Here is a 14,011-nt window from a genome sequence, read left to right as displayed (position 1 = left end):
CATATATAACACTGTGTGAAGTCTGAAGCCTCTTTTGTCATAAAAAACACTACATGGCTAGATGAATTCTCTGAAAATTAGTTCACAGCCTCCAGAAATAGTGCTTTTTGAAAAAAAGAGTATTTCTAGGAAGGTAGAAGTGCCATATTAAAGCTTTCTCTATGGCTTACTTCTTCGCATACAGGTATGATAGTAGCATTTCCCTTCTTATTCAGCCCATTAAAGATATGAATTGTCATTTTGCTTTGTGTGAGATTCACAGCAGATTTAACGTTTTCTGAAAGTTTCACTTCCAAAGGTGCCAATCTTTGCTGTAATTTTTTTTAAGTTCTCAACAGCACTGTAAGCATACAGAAAAATTCTACTTCAAAATACTGCTTTCCTACTACTTTGAAAGGTATTTTAAGTAATATGGAATTTTCTAAACCTTCTTTGGAAAACTAGTGTGTTATGCCACAACGAATTCCAGGAAGGGAGTGAATGCATAGTGGTCTGGACCATACTTTTTGATAGAAAATTCACCTTCTGATGGTTACTGTAAATGATGAAGCTGAAAAATGAGGAACAAAACCAAACCTTCAAAAACCTAAATCTTCTATACAGTAGATTTATTAGAACTGTCCAGTACCATTGTGTGATTGGCCCTTATTAGTGAATAGTAGCATCCAGCGCTGCTGGCAGGGCGTTCTCTGCTTCTCTAGGAGTTCTGGTTTTGTGATGCCTGTTTGCCTGTCCTCTGTTAACTTGTGTTTGAATGCAGTTTATCCTTCCCTGATAAATTAAAAAAAACCCAATGAGAGTACAAATACTACTTTTTTTTTTTTTAATAAAAAAAAAAAGAGGGGAGTGAAAATTACCTAAATTATAGTGGCTTCCTCCTCTCCCTGTAATTTACAAATTCTGTCTGGGTGTGTACTGGTATTCATGTCATTCCTGGAATTGAGTTAAGTTAACCTTTAATGTCAGACTAGAAAATGTTGGCAATGTTTTTCTTGGGGTGGGGAAAATGTTCACTTCTGGCTTTTTAAAAGCACAGTGTCTTTCATTAATTACTTTTGCGTAAGTAATGTGGGGGTTTTTTATTGGTAAGGTCTTGGAAAATTTAGACTAAAAGGTAGAAAATACATTCCTAGAGCAAATACAGAAAGGGTTACGTTCTGGATGAGGAACAAGTTATTTGTTCAAAGGCTCTTAAATTTTTTTTCCTAATTTTGTACTCTGTGTCTGGACACAATTATTTTAATACCTTCATCCTTGAATGTTACATGTGTAGAAATAATTTGTGACGAGGTGATGACGGCCAGATATTTCAACTTGCAAAGTTCCCAATCTGGATGTTAGATCTCTTTAAAAATCTAATGTAACAAGTATAAAGGTATGGATTGAGGAAATTTATTAATTTGAAAATACTCTACTGTTGGTTGGAATATATAAGAAAGAATTTTAAGAAAAGGAATTAAAAATAAATCTCTTTGTCTCTCCCAACAGTTAAACTCTACCTCACAGAATATCAACTTGGGACCATCTGGAAATCCTCAGTAGGTTTTAATTAAATTGAATTAAAAAGTAATTTAATTTAATACACAAATTTTATTTTAATTTTTGTAAATTAATTTTAAAACCTGAAAAGTTAAGGCTGAACGTAGTTTTTAATAGTGTGAAATAATTCTTTGGGGTGTGTGTGTACATATATATATATCAACAATTGTTTAAAAAACTTTTTTCCTTTTCACCTTCAAATTTTGTTAGTCTGCTATCATTTTACTTAAGAATGCTATAGCAAAGGTGACCTCTCTGTCTTGGGAGTGGTTCCACAAACATTAGTAATTGTGAACAGTTTCTGAAAACTATTTTGTTTTAATGCATGACAAAGGAGCAACTTACCTTGTTAAAGCCACAAACTTAGTTACTGCAGTCATAACTTGTTTTTCTGTTTGGTGTCTTCTGAGAGTTTCTGTTCTCCGTTCTGTGTGAATCTGTGCTTTTCATCTAGGATTAGGAGATGACTGCTGTTTTGGTTTTGCTTTCGTCACAGATTTGTTCTGGGCTAAACGGAGGAAATACTTAATAGATTGCAGTAAGAAATTAAATTTAAGAGCACTTCCCTTCAGGGGCAATAAATGGAGAGGTGTTATGGTGATGTAACTGTTATTCTGGAATTTTTAAACATGGTTAATGGTTTGCTGACAAAAATATCTCTGAATTGTATTCAGGAAGAAGTAAGGGAATCCTGGGAAGAACTGAAAGGAGTGGTGATATGGGAAGTGGAAAAACTGAGAGTGAATTCATATGTACACACACAAGAGGAAAGTGTTAGGGCCTCTTTCCTCTTGCCGTAGCTTAAAATGAGAAAGGAATGGATGGAGGGGAAGGATGGGATAGCCAGAGAGAGAATAGATAACACATTTGGTCCTTCCTTCCTTCCTTCCCCCATGTAAGCTTGAGAAGCCATTTGGCCTTCTGGAAATGAGAAATAAACTCCAAGAAAAGTCATGGGGAAATGGAGACTTAAAAATTACAAGAAAATAGAATATGGAGAATAAAAGAACAGTCTTGCTCCTCCTCTACATCTTAATCTTAAACTTTTAAAATAAACTCAAATGATGCATCTTGAATACTTTCCCTGGAGGAAAATGGAATTGCAAAATGAAGAGGAGTCATCATTTCCGAGGCAAAGTCTGCAGATGTCTAGGTGTTGGGTGGAGTGAAGAATAAAGGAGGGTGCTAACAGGCAGTTCTTCTCACATTACAACTCAAGTGCTACACTAGACTACAGCTATAAACCTTGTAATTTCTACCCAGATAACCTGTCTCCTTCTTAAATATATTTCAGTGCTAAACCAACAGACTTTGATTTCCTGAAAGTTATTGGGAAAGGCAGCTTTGGCAAGGTGAGCTTTCTTATTACTGTGTCTTGCCCTGGTGCAAGGAAGCTAGCTGGTGTCTTGTGCATAGTGACTGTTGGCTACAGACTTGGTCAGAGGTTTTGGAAGTGCTGTCAGTCTAGATTGACATATAAACTGTCGTATTGGATCCCTGTTGCTGCTGCTGCTTTATAGCCCTGCCATTTTTTACCTGGTGTGGCAGTTGGCTGCCTCAGTCGCTTGTTGGGAGTGACAAAAAGGAGTGTTTCCCTTTCTCGTTAAGAGCAATAGGGATCCTCTGTTTCCCCCAGAGAGGAAGGGAGGTACCCTGTGCTTATGCAGCAGCTGCAGTATGCATCATGGCGTTTTCCTTTGTTGGCATGGACTGTTTTGTCAAACCCCTAATGCTATGGAGCAGTGAGAGCAACAGCCCATTGAAAAGTGACTTAAACAGTGATATTCTACAAAGATGCAACAGAGAATCCCTCTTGAAATTTTTTTTTGAGGAGTGGTATTTTTCAAGTTATTCTTTTTTGTTAAATTATCTTTAATAAAAACAGCTGGAACTTATTTCGATAGAGATTCAGCAGGTCATGTAAAATAAATGTCATAATTCAGTCTCATGATACCACTGTCATGACGGATTTCTACTGAACTGTAAACTTGCTCTGTTAGTGATTATGTTGCTGATTGACTGTATTAGAAGCAAAGAAACTGTATTGTGAAAAAAAAAAGCATGAATACTTTCCAGTTATGATGAAATTATGAAATTATTACTAACAGAATGTGATCTGCAATAATCACACTTCTTCATTTGTTTTGAATTTCACAGGTTCTTCTTGCAAAGCGAAAACTGGATGGGAAATACTATGCTGTCAAAGTGCTGCAGAAAAAAATTGTTCTTAATAGGAAAGAGGTAAAGAGACACATTCTTTCTTCACCCATCTCCCTTCCTTTTCCCCTTAATTACAAAATCATTCCTGTTTACTTATTGATCTTTTACTTCCTTACAGCAAAAACATATTATGGCTGAACGTAATGTGCTTTTGAAAAATGTGAAACATCCATTTTTGGTTGGATTACATTACTCATTCCAAACAACGGAAAAGCTTTACTTTGTCTTGGATTTCGTTAATGGAGGAGAGGTATGTGGTGGTTGTGTTTGGATTTGAGTTTCTTTTTTCTGTGAATTCTGGGTAGGAGGGGCAAAATAATCCTTTATAATGGGCTGTGGTCAGCATTCTCTCAACTTTGAAAATCCTGTTACTGTGTGCTTTTTTACTGCAGCCTTCTATAGCTATATGGACCCTGTTCCTCTTCTTGTCAACGACTTCAATCCCGAATTTATTCATGGTTCTCAGATACAAATAGTATATTTTACATAAATTTACCTTTATTACAAATTAATCTTATGTTGACATGTTTCACCATATAAAACTGTCTTTTTCTCTTGTATCTGCATTAGCTGAGATGCTAGTATTTTGAAAGTATAAGGAAGGAAACTGGCAACTGAATTTACTACATTGATATTATTGGAAACCTTTGCATTATTCCATAGGTTTGCATGGTTTAATTACTTATTATCAAATAGCCTTATCCTCAGGAATTTTTTCCTTGAAGCAATGCTGTTGAATCTGAAGAGCCATTAAGTGACTTGGGGAAAAACTTGTGAAAGGAAGGGAGAAAGTCTGTATATGTTTAAGATGTTCTAGAGCGGTTTGTCTTCAGCTAGGGACCTGTTGCTTTTCAAAGTACCCAGCACTGCCACAAGTGCTCAAGAAACTCCTGTATAAACTGGCTGCATAGCTAGTACACATGAAAAGAGTATAAAATGCTGCTTCCATTCCTTAAAAAGGTTTTGTGGAAAATCAAGGGTCTTGTAGACTAGTAATACCTATCTGGGAAAGTAGTTGTGACTGAAGAAAACAGTGTAGTGAAAAATTACTATATGAACAGAACTATCCAACATACATGCCTTGAAGAAGAGCTGTGTCTTGTCACTTGCTTTGTTTTCAATTTGGTGATTTATTGGTGTAAAATGTACACATTTCAGGTGCTTAAAGCAGATCAGGAAAGAAGGATGGGACAGGATACTGTTGTAGATGATAAACTCTGGTAGCTGAAAGAGTGCAGGGGAAGGGGTAGAATTTAAGTAGTTTGTTTTGGCATATCTTACAGTTTCCTATTATGTCACTGCAGCTGGATATACACAGACAAGTATAAAGTATGCTGAATAAACCAGGATGAAATAGGAACTGGGTTATCTGTTAGTCATATTCATGTGGCCTACTAGTATTTCTGATGCTCCTAGAGCTGGTGCTCTGACCCCTTTAAGTGTCAGAGTTGGGACAACATGGGCAAGTCTAGGGTACCGTCATTTTTAGACTGCGTCAGCAAGCTCCTGATTTGCTCTGCTCTGAATTCCTGGCCACAAGTTAGTTTGGCATTCTTCCAGGCAAACTAAAATACGGTTCAAAATAGCTTTCAGATTTCAATGAAGTGCTTGGAAAGCTCTGGCTTTTTATTTTTTCCCGAAGTTTGTAGGCAGAAAACTTCTGTTTTCTTAAAATTTTTATGATTTGAATGGGTAGGATAGTTAAATCTGTATGTTTATGATTTAATCTTTGGCTAGACTTCTGTTCTGTATCTGCTCAAACTATTTGAACCCAGACAGCTCTCTGTAGTTGAGAGATTCTGTGGATCAGCTTGGAATATACATCTCCCAAACTGATCTACATGTAGGTGATTTCAAAATACAATTCTATAAATACTTACATACAAAACTTTGAATACAAGCATATACAAAAATGGAAGATTACTTACTTGACACCAGGTTATATTCTGTTAGGAAGCTGTCTTGCATGATTTAATCTTTCCGACTTCTGTTCACAGCTTAGTAGTTTACTCTAGTTCCTTTTAACTAGTCTTGGTTTTAGGGGAATATCCTTATGTGTTTTGAGTTACCTATCCATTTCTGAGCTACAAAAGAGAAGAAAGGGAATAAAGGAATGCCAAAGTTATGCAGCAAAAACAATTCTGTTTGATTTTGTTTTATTTAGCTGTCCACTTTTTTAAAAAATTACTTTTTACTGTTAAAATTGCATGTTATTAACCTGATTTTTGTGCATAATGTTCTTATTTACTATTTGCATATTTACAGCTGTTCTTTCACTTACAAAGAGAACGTTCCTTTCCTGAGCACAGAGCCAGATTTTATGCTGCTGAAATAGCTAGTGCACTGGGCTACTTACACTCCATTAATATAGTGTACAGGTAAGTTTCTGAAATGCATCCTTGTCCTGAAGAAGTTCAAAATAGGACAAATTATTGTATTAAAAACCACTACATGAAATCATCTTATGGATAACTTGAACATAGCAAGTTTACCAAAACTTGAAGCTTTCAGCTGAAGAATAAAAGTCCTTGCCTCTGAAGCTCTTGTGTTAGTGACTGCTGTTTTGAATTAATACAGTATTTTTTTTAAATAGGGATTTAAAACCAGAAAACATTCTCCTAGATTCACTGGTAAGTATGCAACATTATTTTTGGTTTTCTGTGTTCTCTCACAAAATTGATACTTAGGTGTATCCACATGTTGACCATGTTCTGTTTTTTAAAATACTACTCTTCCTTAAACAGGGCCATGTTGTGTTGACAGACTTTGGACTTTGTAAAGAAGGGATTGCAAGTTCTGATACCACTGCAACTTTCTGTGGGACACCAGAAGTATGTTGACAACTTTTATGGGTTTTGGCTAGTAATTAATGACTGTTGACTATTATTAATATTTGTGTATCTGGAAGATCAAATACTCTGTACTGTTGGAGATCTCAATTCTTTTAACAAGCTCTTCCATGAAACCAAACCAAAGACGAGCTTCCTGCAGATCTGGTTTGTCCTTTTTACTAATACACAGTGTCTCCTACGTAGTACCCACATGTCCATAACTGATCTCTTCCTTCCTTCTTCCAATCCTTTTCAAACATTGTTTCCTCCTGTGTCTCCCAGCCACTGGCTAGGCACAGAACAGTTAGTGTAACAGCTGCAGCAGATTGCAAATATTACCACATCCTGGCACTGATTTTTAGTAAGTTTATAGGGACTGAATATCTGTGAGTCTTAAGCAACTTTTGCATGCATGTGAAACTTTGAACTTGCTGACTGAGTTTATTGAACTGTTGTCTTTTTACTGAGAAACTGTGCTGGAAAACTTGGAATCTGAAAATCTTGAACACATACTAGGGATTCACTGAAATGCCAGGATTAGTGGCTTTGATAATTTGATAAACATACTTTAAATTACAGAAAAGGCCTTGAAGGCAGTGAAAGATGAATGAGGAGTGTTTAGCTGAAACAACTAAAAAAAAAAATAAAAAAAAAATAAGAGGGTGTGGGCAGGTGGCAACATGTGACAACTTGTAGTTATGATCAGAGTAGGAATCCATAAAGCTGAGTGGTAGATGTGAGCTGAAGCAATATTTGTTGAATGTTTTGGAAAGTTCAAAAGGCAATATATAGAACACTGGTAACTCTGGATCTGTTTGAGAAAATCTGTGGGCCTTTTTTCCCTCATGTTCAGAGGCTTAGTCTTCATGCTTACCTTGGACTTGCATAAATTGCAACGTAAGAGAACGCTAATGCTGTTGCTTTGTACACATTCTTAAAAATATCAGAACTAAACATGGTAGTTGTGTATTAGTCTTTCTAATCCAAGATTTAATTAAAATCTTTCATAATCCTGCTAAAAGTATAATGATCTTCTCAGTGTTTCTAAACACAGAGTTGAATGACTTGGGTGAGTTCCAACATCTAAAAAGCTCAAAGGAGGTTGTGAAAGATTAGAAAAAGCTTAAGTTGTTGAGTTCAAAATACTTCAGCTTCTTTTCATGCTTTTGCAGGGTTATCTATAGACAAATGCGTTACAGGGCACTCAGAAAGTTTGAGGAATACTGATCTAGTTAAACTGAGTTTGTTGTCTGACAATGCTATGATCTATTTGTAAATTAAATTTCAGAATCTGGATAAGAACGATAAAGTGAGCATCCTCTTGTTTTATGAGGCTAGAAACTGTGTGTGCTGCAGATGGGGACTGAGATGATGATCCAGCCATAGTAACTTTATATTACATATTCACAAAGAAGAGTCTCATGTTACGAAGTAGCTGTCCTAGTGCTGTAGGGTTAATAAACTCTGACATGCTGAGTAGATTTCTTGCAAGGCAGATGGAAACCAGTTAGCACTGTCATTCCGTGTTTGATGGTACTGGATGTTTATCGTAAGTCAGTCAAGTGATACCTATTTGACAAGAATCTTTAGTTCAGTAACTCACAACTCATGCCCTCATTGGGATTTGCAGTGAAACTTCCTATGCTACACAAGTTGTCACGAATTGTAGATTTGAGGCAGAATTAATATCTTTCATTTTTATGTACTACGTGGGGAGCATACAGGCTTAGGGTGGCAGAATGGGCAGGGCTAGTAGCCAGCTTACTGAGAGATGTTGCCACTGTAACAGTGCAGCAACCTATCTGAAATATAAAGCAAGTTTCACAATAGCAGGTGGCAAAGTAGTTTGGCAAAACAGTAGTGTGTGGGAAGTATTGTTTCAGTTGGGAAAAGAGCTGTCCTACTTGGAAAATGACCACATGGTGGTGAAGTATTTGCCAGGTTTGTTGAAGGACAAGATAAATACTTAGCAGTCTTACAATTGCTATGAAGCAGCTTTTCCTGAAAGTGTTTACTGTGATGTGACTAAAACATAGGTTTTATTCGTGCTAGCCTAATGCTCTAAAACACTTTTTCGTTTATTTTTTATTTTAGTATCTTGCACCAGAAGTCATTAAAAAGCAGCCCTATGACAACACAGTAGACTGGTGGTGCCTTGGTGCAGTTCTTTATGAAATGCTTTATGGGCTGGTATGTACTTAACATGTGGGGGGCGGGGGTTGCTTCCCTCCTCTCTCCCCCTTTATGTGAAGTAACCCTGGAGTGTTGTTAAAGATGCTAACTTTTGCAAAATACTGAAATACTTCACTTAAATGGATTAACAGTTTGTCTCAATGTAGCACCTGTTTTTTCTCTTTTGGATTTTTCATTGCCTCTTGCTGTCTGAAATTTTACTTTCCAGTGAACTGCTGGGTATCCGCTGTGATGAAGACAAGTAGTCATCACTTTGAGGGAATGTGAGAGTAAAATGAATCAACAGCGATAATACCCAATAAAAAACCCCAGCATATAAGTAAAATTTTGCCAAATACTGGAATAAATAAAATTAAAGTACTTTTCTGCTTAGGCCTCCCAGGTTTTCTCCTAGCTTTTCCATTTCTTGATAAGCAGCATTAGGAAAAAAAAAAAACCACCTTACTATGCTTGTTCTAGTCATGTGTAGTTACTCCAGTAACAATCTGTTCTGTTGGTTTTCTTGAGTTTGATCTCCTCCCATAGGACCTTACATGGGGAGATAGGTATCTTTTTCCACTCATGTTCTTTTAAAGTAAGTTCAATGGCAGCTTTGAAGCTGGATGGCATCTATGACTACTTAGGAGTGTGAGAACATGTTAGGAGACGAGGAGGTGGGTAGAGATGCTATCAAGTGTAAAGATCTGGCAATGGTGATAACTGAATTAGAAGTTAGCAGTGCGTAAGAAGAGGTAGCCTTCTTCACTGCTAGCAGTTTGCACTTCTTATAGAATCATTTACTGATCATACACATGAAACAATATTGCATGTGGCTTCAAATTAATGTATAACATTCTTTTTTTAGCCTCCTTTTTACTGCCGTGATGTTGCTGAGATGTACGAGAATATTCTTCATAAACCCCTAGTACTGCGCCCAGGAATTAGTCTCACAGCCTGGTCTATTCTGGAAGAACTTTTGGAGAAAGATCGGCAATGCAGACTTGGAGCAAGGGAAGATTTTGTATGTAACGTCCTAATTTATCAAGCCCTACTTCATTTAAAGGGACATGACCAACTTTATGTGCATGGCACAGGTTTAATAGTTGGAGGTAGAGATTGTTCTGTTATCTCTGTCTGTGTTTCTCCTCCTTATTTCTTCATTAAAGATGCCAGTTTGGTCAGTCCCTGGAAGGTGTTGAGGATAGAAGAGAGATGATTGTTGTGGGATTTAATATAAAATATATATATATATAATATATATATATAATATAAAATATAGCTTGGTTGCTGTACCTGCCAGCAAAGGAAACGCACAATTCCTGGTGTAGTAGCCACTAAGATGTACTAAGGCAGATTTCACTGTTCATAGTGAAACTGGGAAATAGTCAAAAGGAAACGCTATTTTCTGGTAATGCCAGTTTAAGTAACTACATGAAAGCCAGCCTTCAGATAAAGAGGAAGCCTAGTATCATGCAAACAGCAGCTCTTTGTGGTTTTTTTTTTTTTTAGCCTTAAAATCATGGCAGATATTTTCCCAGTGTAACAACAAAAACTCAGTTTGCAAGGTCATGTGAGAAAGTATAAATGTCTTCGGAACCGTGTGATATGATAAGGAATGATCTAGAAGGACTTCTCCATCCATTAATTGTGAGATCTTCATAGTATTCTGTTTGCAGTCTTACTGTTAGGTAGTGTGTTGATCTGGTAACAGAGCATTTGGGCTCTTGACATTGAACTTTCTCACAGTGGGGAGCAAGATGAAAGGATGGTAGCATTTAACACAACTGTTTGCTGCTTCGTAACTAGTAGGCATATTGCAGAGATGTTGAAGTAGACGATTCTTAGACTATCTGCTTTACAAAAATTAACAATTTTAAGGCAGGAGCAGAGATACTAACAAAGCGTTTTTATTCTGTGGTAGACTTCAAAGTTGTTAATTTTAAGGCTTAAAAGCAGAAAATGTGAACTTAAAAGGAAACTATCTTGTAGAGGCAGCCTAACAAATTTTAATTGCTGTTTTTACAACTACAGCTTTTATTGCAAAGTTAGCTGAATAAACTGATGAAGGACTTCCTTATGTGCATGCGGTCTGAAGTAGTATTTACAACGAGGCACACAGTGGATTTCTCAAATACCTAAAATCTTTATTCCTTGCTGCAGCTTGAAATTCAAAAGCACCCGTTCTTTGAATCTCTCAGCTGGACTGATCTTCTTCAGAAGAAGATTCCACCACCATTTAATCCTAATGTGGTAGGTGCTGTTTGAGTTCATACCTGCCAAATTTCTGCCTTTGAGGGCTCATCTATTAGCAAAGAGTGCTTGTTTCAGAATGAGGAAGGGGAACCCCCCCCAGTGCTGACTGGCCTTTTGAGCGGTCATGCTTTTCAGCAGTGATACTATCTTTTTTTTCACTTAAAACTTGGTTTGATGTATCACCTTTTCTTCAGCTCATTTCTGTCAAAAGTACTGTCAGTTTTTGTGGGATCTGAAGACCAAAGAAGAAAATACAGATAGCCTCTTCACTTGAAGACTTCGCAAAAGACTGCTTGCTTTTTTTTTGTCGTTATTAAGCTTTAGTGGCAGATTTTGATCTTCCCATCAGTTTAAACTGTGTCAGCCTGTGACTGCTTGTCCAAAAACTTGGGGTGGGGGTGAGTGGTGGGGAGGAAGACCTTCCTAAAGTCACATCCGAGGATCACCTTTTGTTGAGTCTGCGTTCTGTTTGGTGAAGAAGCCTTAGCTGTCTTGTCTCTTCTCTCTGTGACTAAATATTACTATGCTTTATTTTTTTAGGCATGTTACTGGGAAGCTGATCTTTCATAACAATAGAACCATTGCTAGAATTTAATGCTTAAAATTTTATTGATGGAAAAGGGAGAAAGAATTTGGTGTGGTTTGGGGTTGGGGAAGCAGGTTGGTGGGTTTTGGTTTCTGTGGGGTTTTTTTGGTTTGGGTTTTTTTTCGTTGTTTGATTTTGTGGGTTTGAGGGTGGAGTGAGGGGATTAGTTTCTGCATCTTCGTAACAGTCATTTAAGAAAGAGATATTTCTTCATATTTCTAAGGTTTATCAGATCATAAAGGTTTGTAACTCCATCCTAAAAGAAACAAGGAGGCCTTTAATAGCTGTTTTCAGAGATGCTTCCTGAAATTTCCTGTATTTAAATAAGAATGAATGACATAAATAGTCTCGGGTTAAATTTGAAAACTAAAGGACAAGCACAAGTTTAAAACGCAGTATTAATACAACTGATAGATCTTTCTATTTTCTAGGTTGGACCAGATGATATTGGGAATTTTGATGCAGTGTTCACAGAAGAAATGGTCCCATATTCAGTTTGTGTTTCTTCAGATTACAACATTGTTAATGCCAGTGTCCTAGAGGCGGATGATGCATTTGTTGGATTTTCTTACGCACCACCTTCTGAAGATATGTTTTCCTAGGAAGTTAGACGCCAACAGTGTGTTGGAAGTCTTGGAGTGAACTGAAGTCTTAGGGTTATGGACACATTCCAGAACAGCATAATTCCAGAACTAGTGCCTAGTTTTGTATGTAGGTTTGAAACCTATGAACAAACTGTCTCTGCTGTATAGGAGGAATTTGGGCATTTTGGATGGCTTTCTTTGGGATGTAACTGTTTGTTCCTGCTGCAGAAAATATTTTTTAAAATCTTTAAAAAGCGCTCTCTACATATTTTTAAGCAAAAACACTGACTGTTCTCCTCAGTCCCTTCAAGTTTACATTCATACCTATCTAAGATTTAACTGGCACAAACAGCAGCAAATTTAGTAAATTTATAAATGCTTTTGTACTATTTACAGTGACTTTGTGCTTGAATTGTAACTATGCAAATTGTCTTTTGTATATCCTGGTTTAAAAAAGGTAAATGTTTTCCCTGTTATATCAGTTTGAAATATACATTAATTTACCTGTTAGCACTTAAATGAGAGGTTAATATAAATTAAGACCAAGATTCTTAAAAGACTTCTGCAGACTGACAAGTTGGTCATATGAAACTGGATTGTTGCTCTTGCACTTGCTGCAGCACCTGTTTGTTCAACTGTATTGTGTGCGGTATGGGGGATTACTCAAAGCAAGGATGGAACAAATCAACTGGATCAGTTTGGTAACATTATTGATCATGTGTTCTGCTTTTCTTTCCTCCCTGAGCTAAACACATCTATATTTCAACTGCATTAAAAATGGTTTTGGTTAAAACTCTGCTTTTCCAAAGATATAATATGCAATAATCACTGTTCCTTTAAAAGGCTCTCTTGCTTTAACCTTTTGGGGTGGGTGGTGAGGGGATCATGCCAAATACTTAGAGGTTTTTCTCACGGATTTATAGTTTGAAACACTGTTATGTTCCAGACTGGTTGTCAACAGTTTGTCAACATTCATAGCTACTTGTCTTTGTGTTCCAGTTTGCACCATTTTTAAATCTTCACTTGGTATTGGGGGGGGGGGGGGGGGGGGGGGGGGCGGGGAAGTGTAAATTACACTGATAATTTTTAAAATGTGAAAAGCTGTTGTATTTCTCAAACATACATGTGTATGGACAAACTGATAACTGAACAATTTCTGTTTAAGGAAATATTTTTAAACAATGCAAAAAAAGACTGCAGTTAGTATATAAAGGCCTATCACGGTAGTAGTTTTATTATATAACTTGTAAATAACAACTTATTTTTGTCTGTTACTTCAGAAATGTTCTGTGGTTTTTGTTCATAAAGACATTCAATGAAATGACCTGAGCGAAGGCTGACCAGGTGCTCATGAGTAGTCACCAGTTCACTAGGCAGTACTTAATAACGAGAGACAACGGGTTTACAAATAGGCTGTCCTTTAGTACCTGCTGCGCGGCGGGCCCATGACCCCGGCGGCGGTGCCTGTGCGCAGGGCGGGGGTGGCGTTTGCCTGGCCGGGGCCGCGGGGCGCTTGGTGAGGCAGCGGCGGCCCCCGGCAGCGGCGGCCCCCGGCAGCGGCGGCCCCCGGCAGCGGCGGCCCCCGGCAGCGGCGGCCCCCGGCAGCGGCGGCCCCCGGCAGCGGCGGCCCCCGGCAGCGGCGGCCCCCGGCAGCGGCGGCCCCCGGCAGCGGCGGCCCCCGGCAGCGGCGGCCCCCGGCAGCGGCGGCCCCCGGCAGCGGCGGCCCCCGGCAGCGGCGGCCCCCGGCAGCGGCGGCCCGGAGGCTGAGCGCGGGGCGGCTGGCAGCTGCTTTCCCGCCTGCGCCGCGCGCGGTTCCGCGGCCGCCC

At 38.3% G+C, this 14,011-nt stretch overlaps 1 protein-coding gene across 4 annotated transcripts in view; it reads left to right on the top strand.

The window, feature by feature from the left end:
• SGK3 (serum/glucocorticoid regulated kinase family member 3) overlaps positions 1–13,459 on the top strand; it is a 61,509-nt gene extending 48,050 nt beyond the window's left edge. For all 4 annotated transcript variants that reach the window (XM_056330829.1, XM_056330830.1, XM_056330826.1 and 1 more), the window contains exons 7-17: positions 1,489–1,538; positions 2,834–2,891; positions 3,697–3,780; positions 3,878–4,009; positions 6,025–6,137; positions 6,353–6,389; positions 6,504–6,590; positions 8,685–8,780; positions 9,628–9,783; positions 10,923–11,012; positions 12,033–13,459. In XM_056330829.1, coding sequence (XP_056186804.1) covers positions 1,489–1,538; positions 2,834–2,891; positions 3,697–3,780; positions 3,878–4,009; positions 6,025–6,137; positions 6,353–6,389; positions 6,504–6,590; positions 8,685–8,780; positions 9,628–9,783; positions 10,923–11,012; positions 12,033–12,203 — 1,074 coding nt within the window. In that variant the 3' untranslated portion in view covers positions 12,204–13,459. The remainder of the gene's footprint in view (positions 1–1,488; positions 1,539–2,833; positions 2,892–3,696; positions 3,781–3,877; positions 4,010–6,024; positions 6,138–6,352; positions 6,390–6,503; positions 6,591–8,684; positions 8,781–9,627; positions 9,784–10,922; positions 11,013–12,032) is intronic.
• The last annotated feature ends 552 nt before the right edge of the window (positions 13,460–14,011 follow it).

The sequence above is a fragment of the Falco biarmicus genome, chromosome 3 (assembly GCF_023638135.1).
Source record: "Falco biarmicus isolate bFalBia1 chromosome 3, bFalBia1.pri, whole genome shotgun sequence".
Classification (NCBI taxonomy): Eukaryota; Metazoa; Chordata; class Aves; order Falconiformes; family Falconidae; genus Falco; species Falco biarmicus.
Note: the sequence above shows the minus strand (reverse complement) of the source record. Positions and strands in the feature narration are given on the sequence as shown.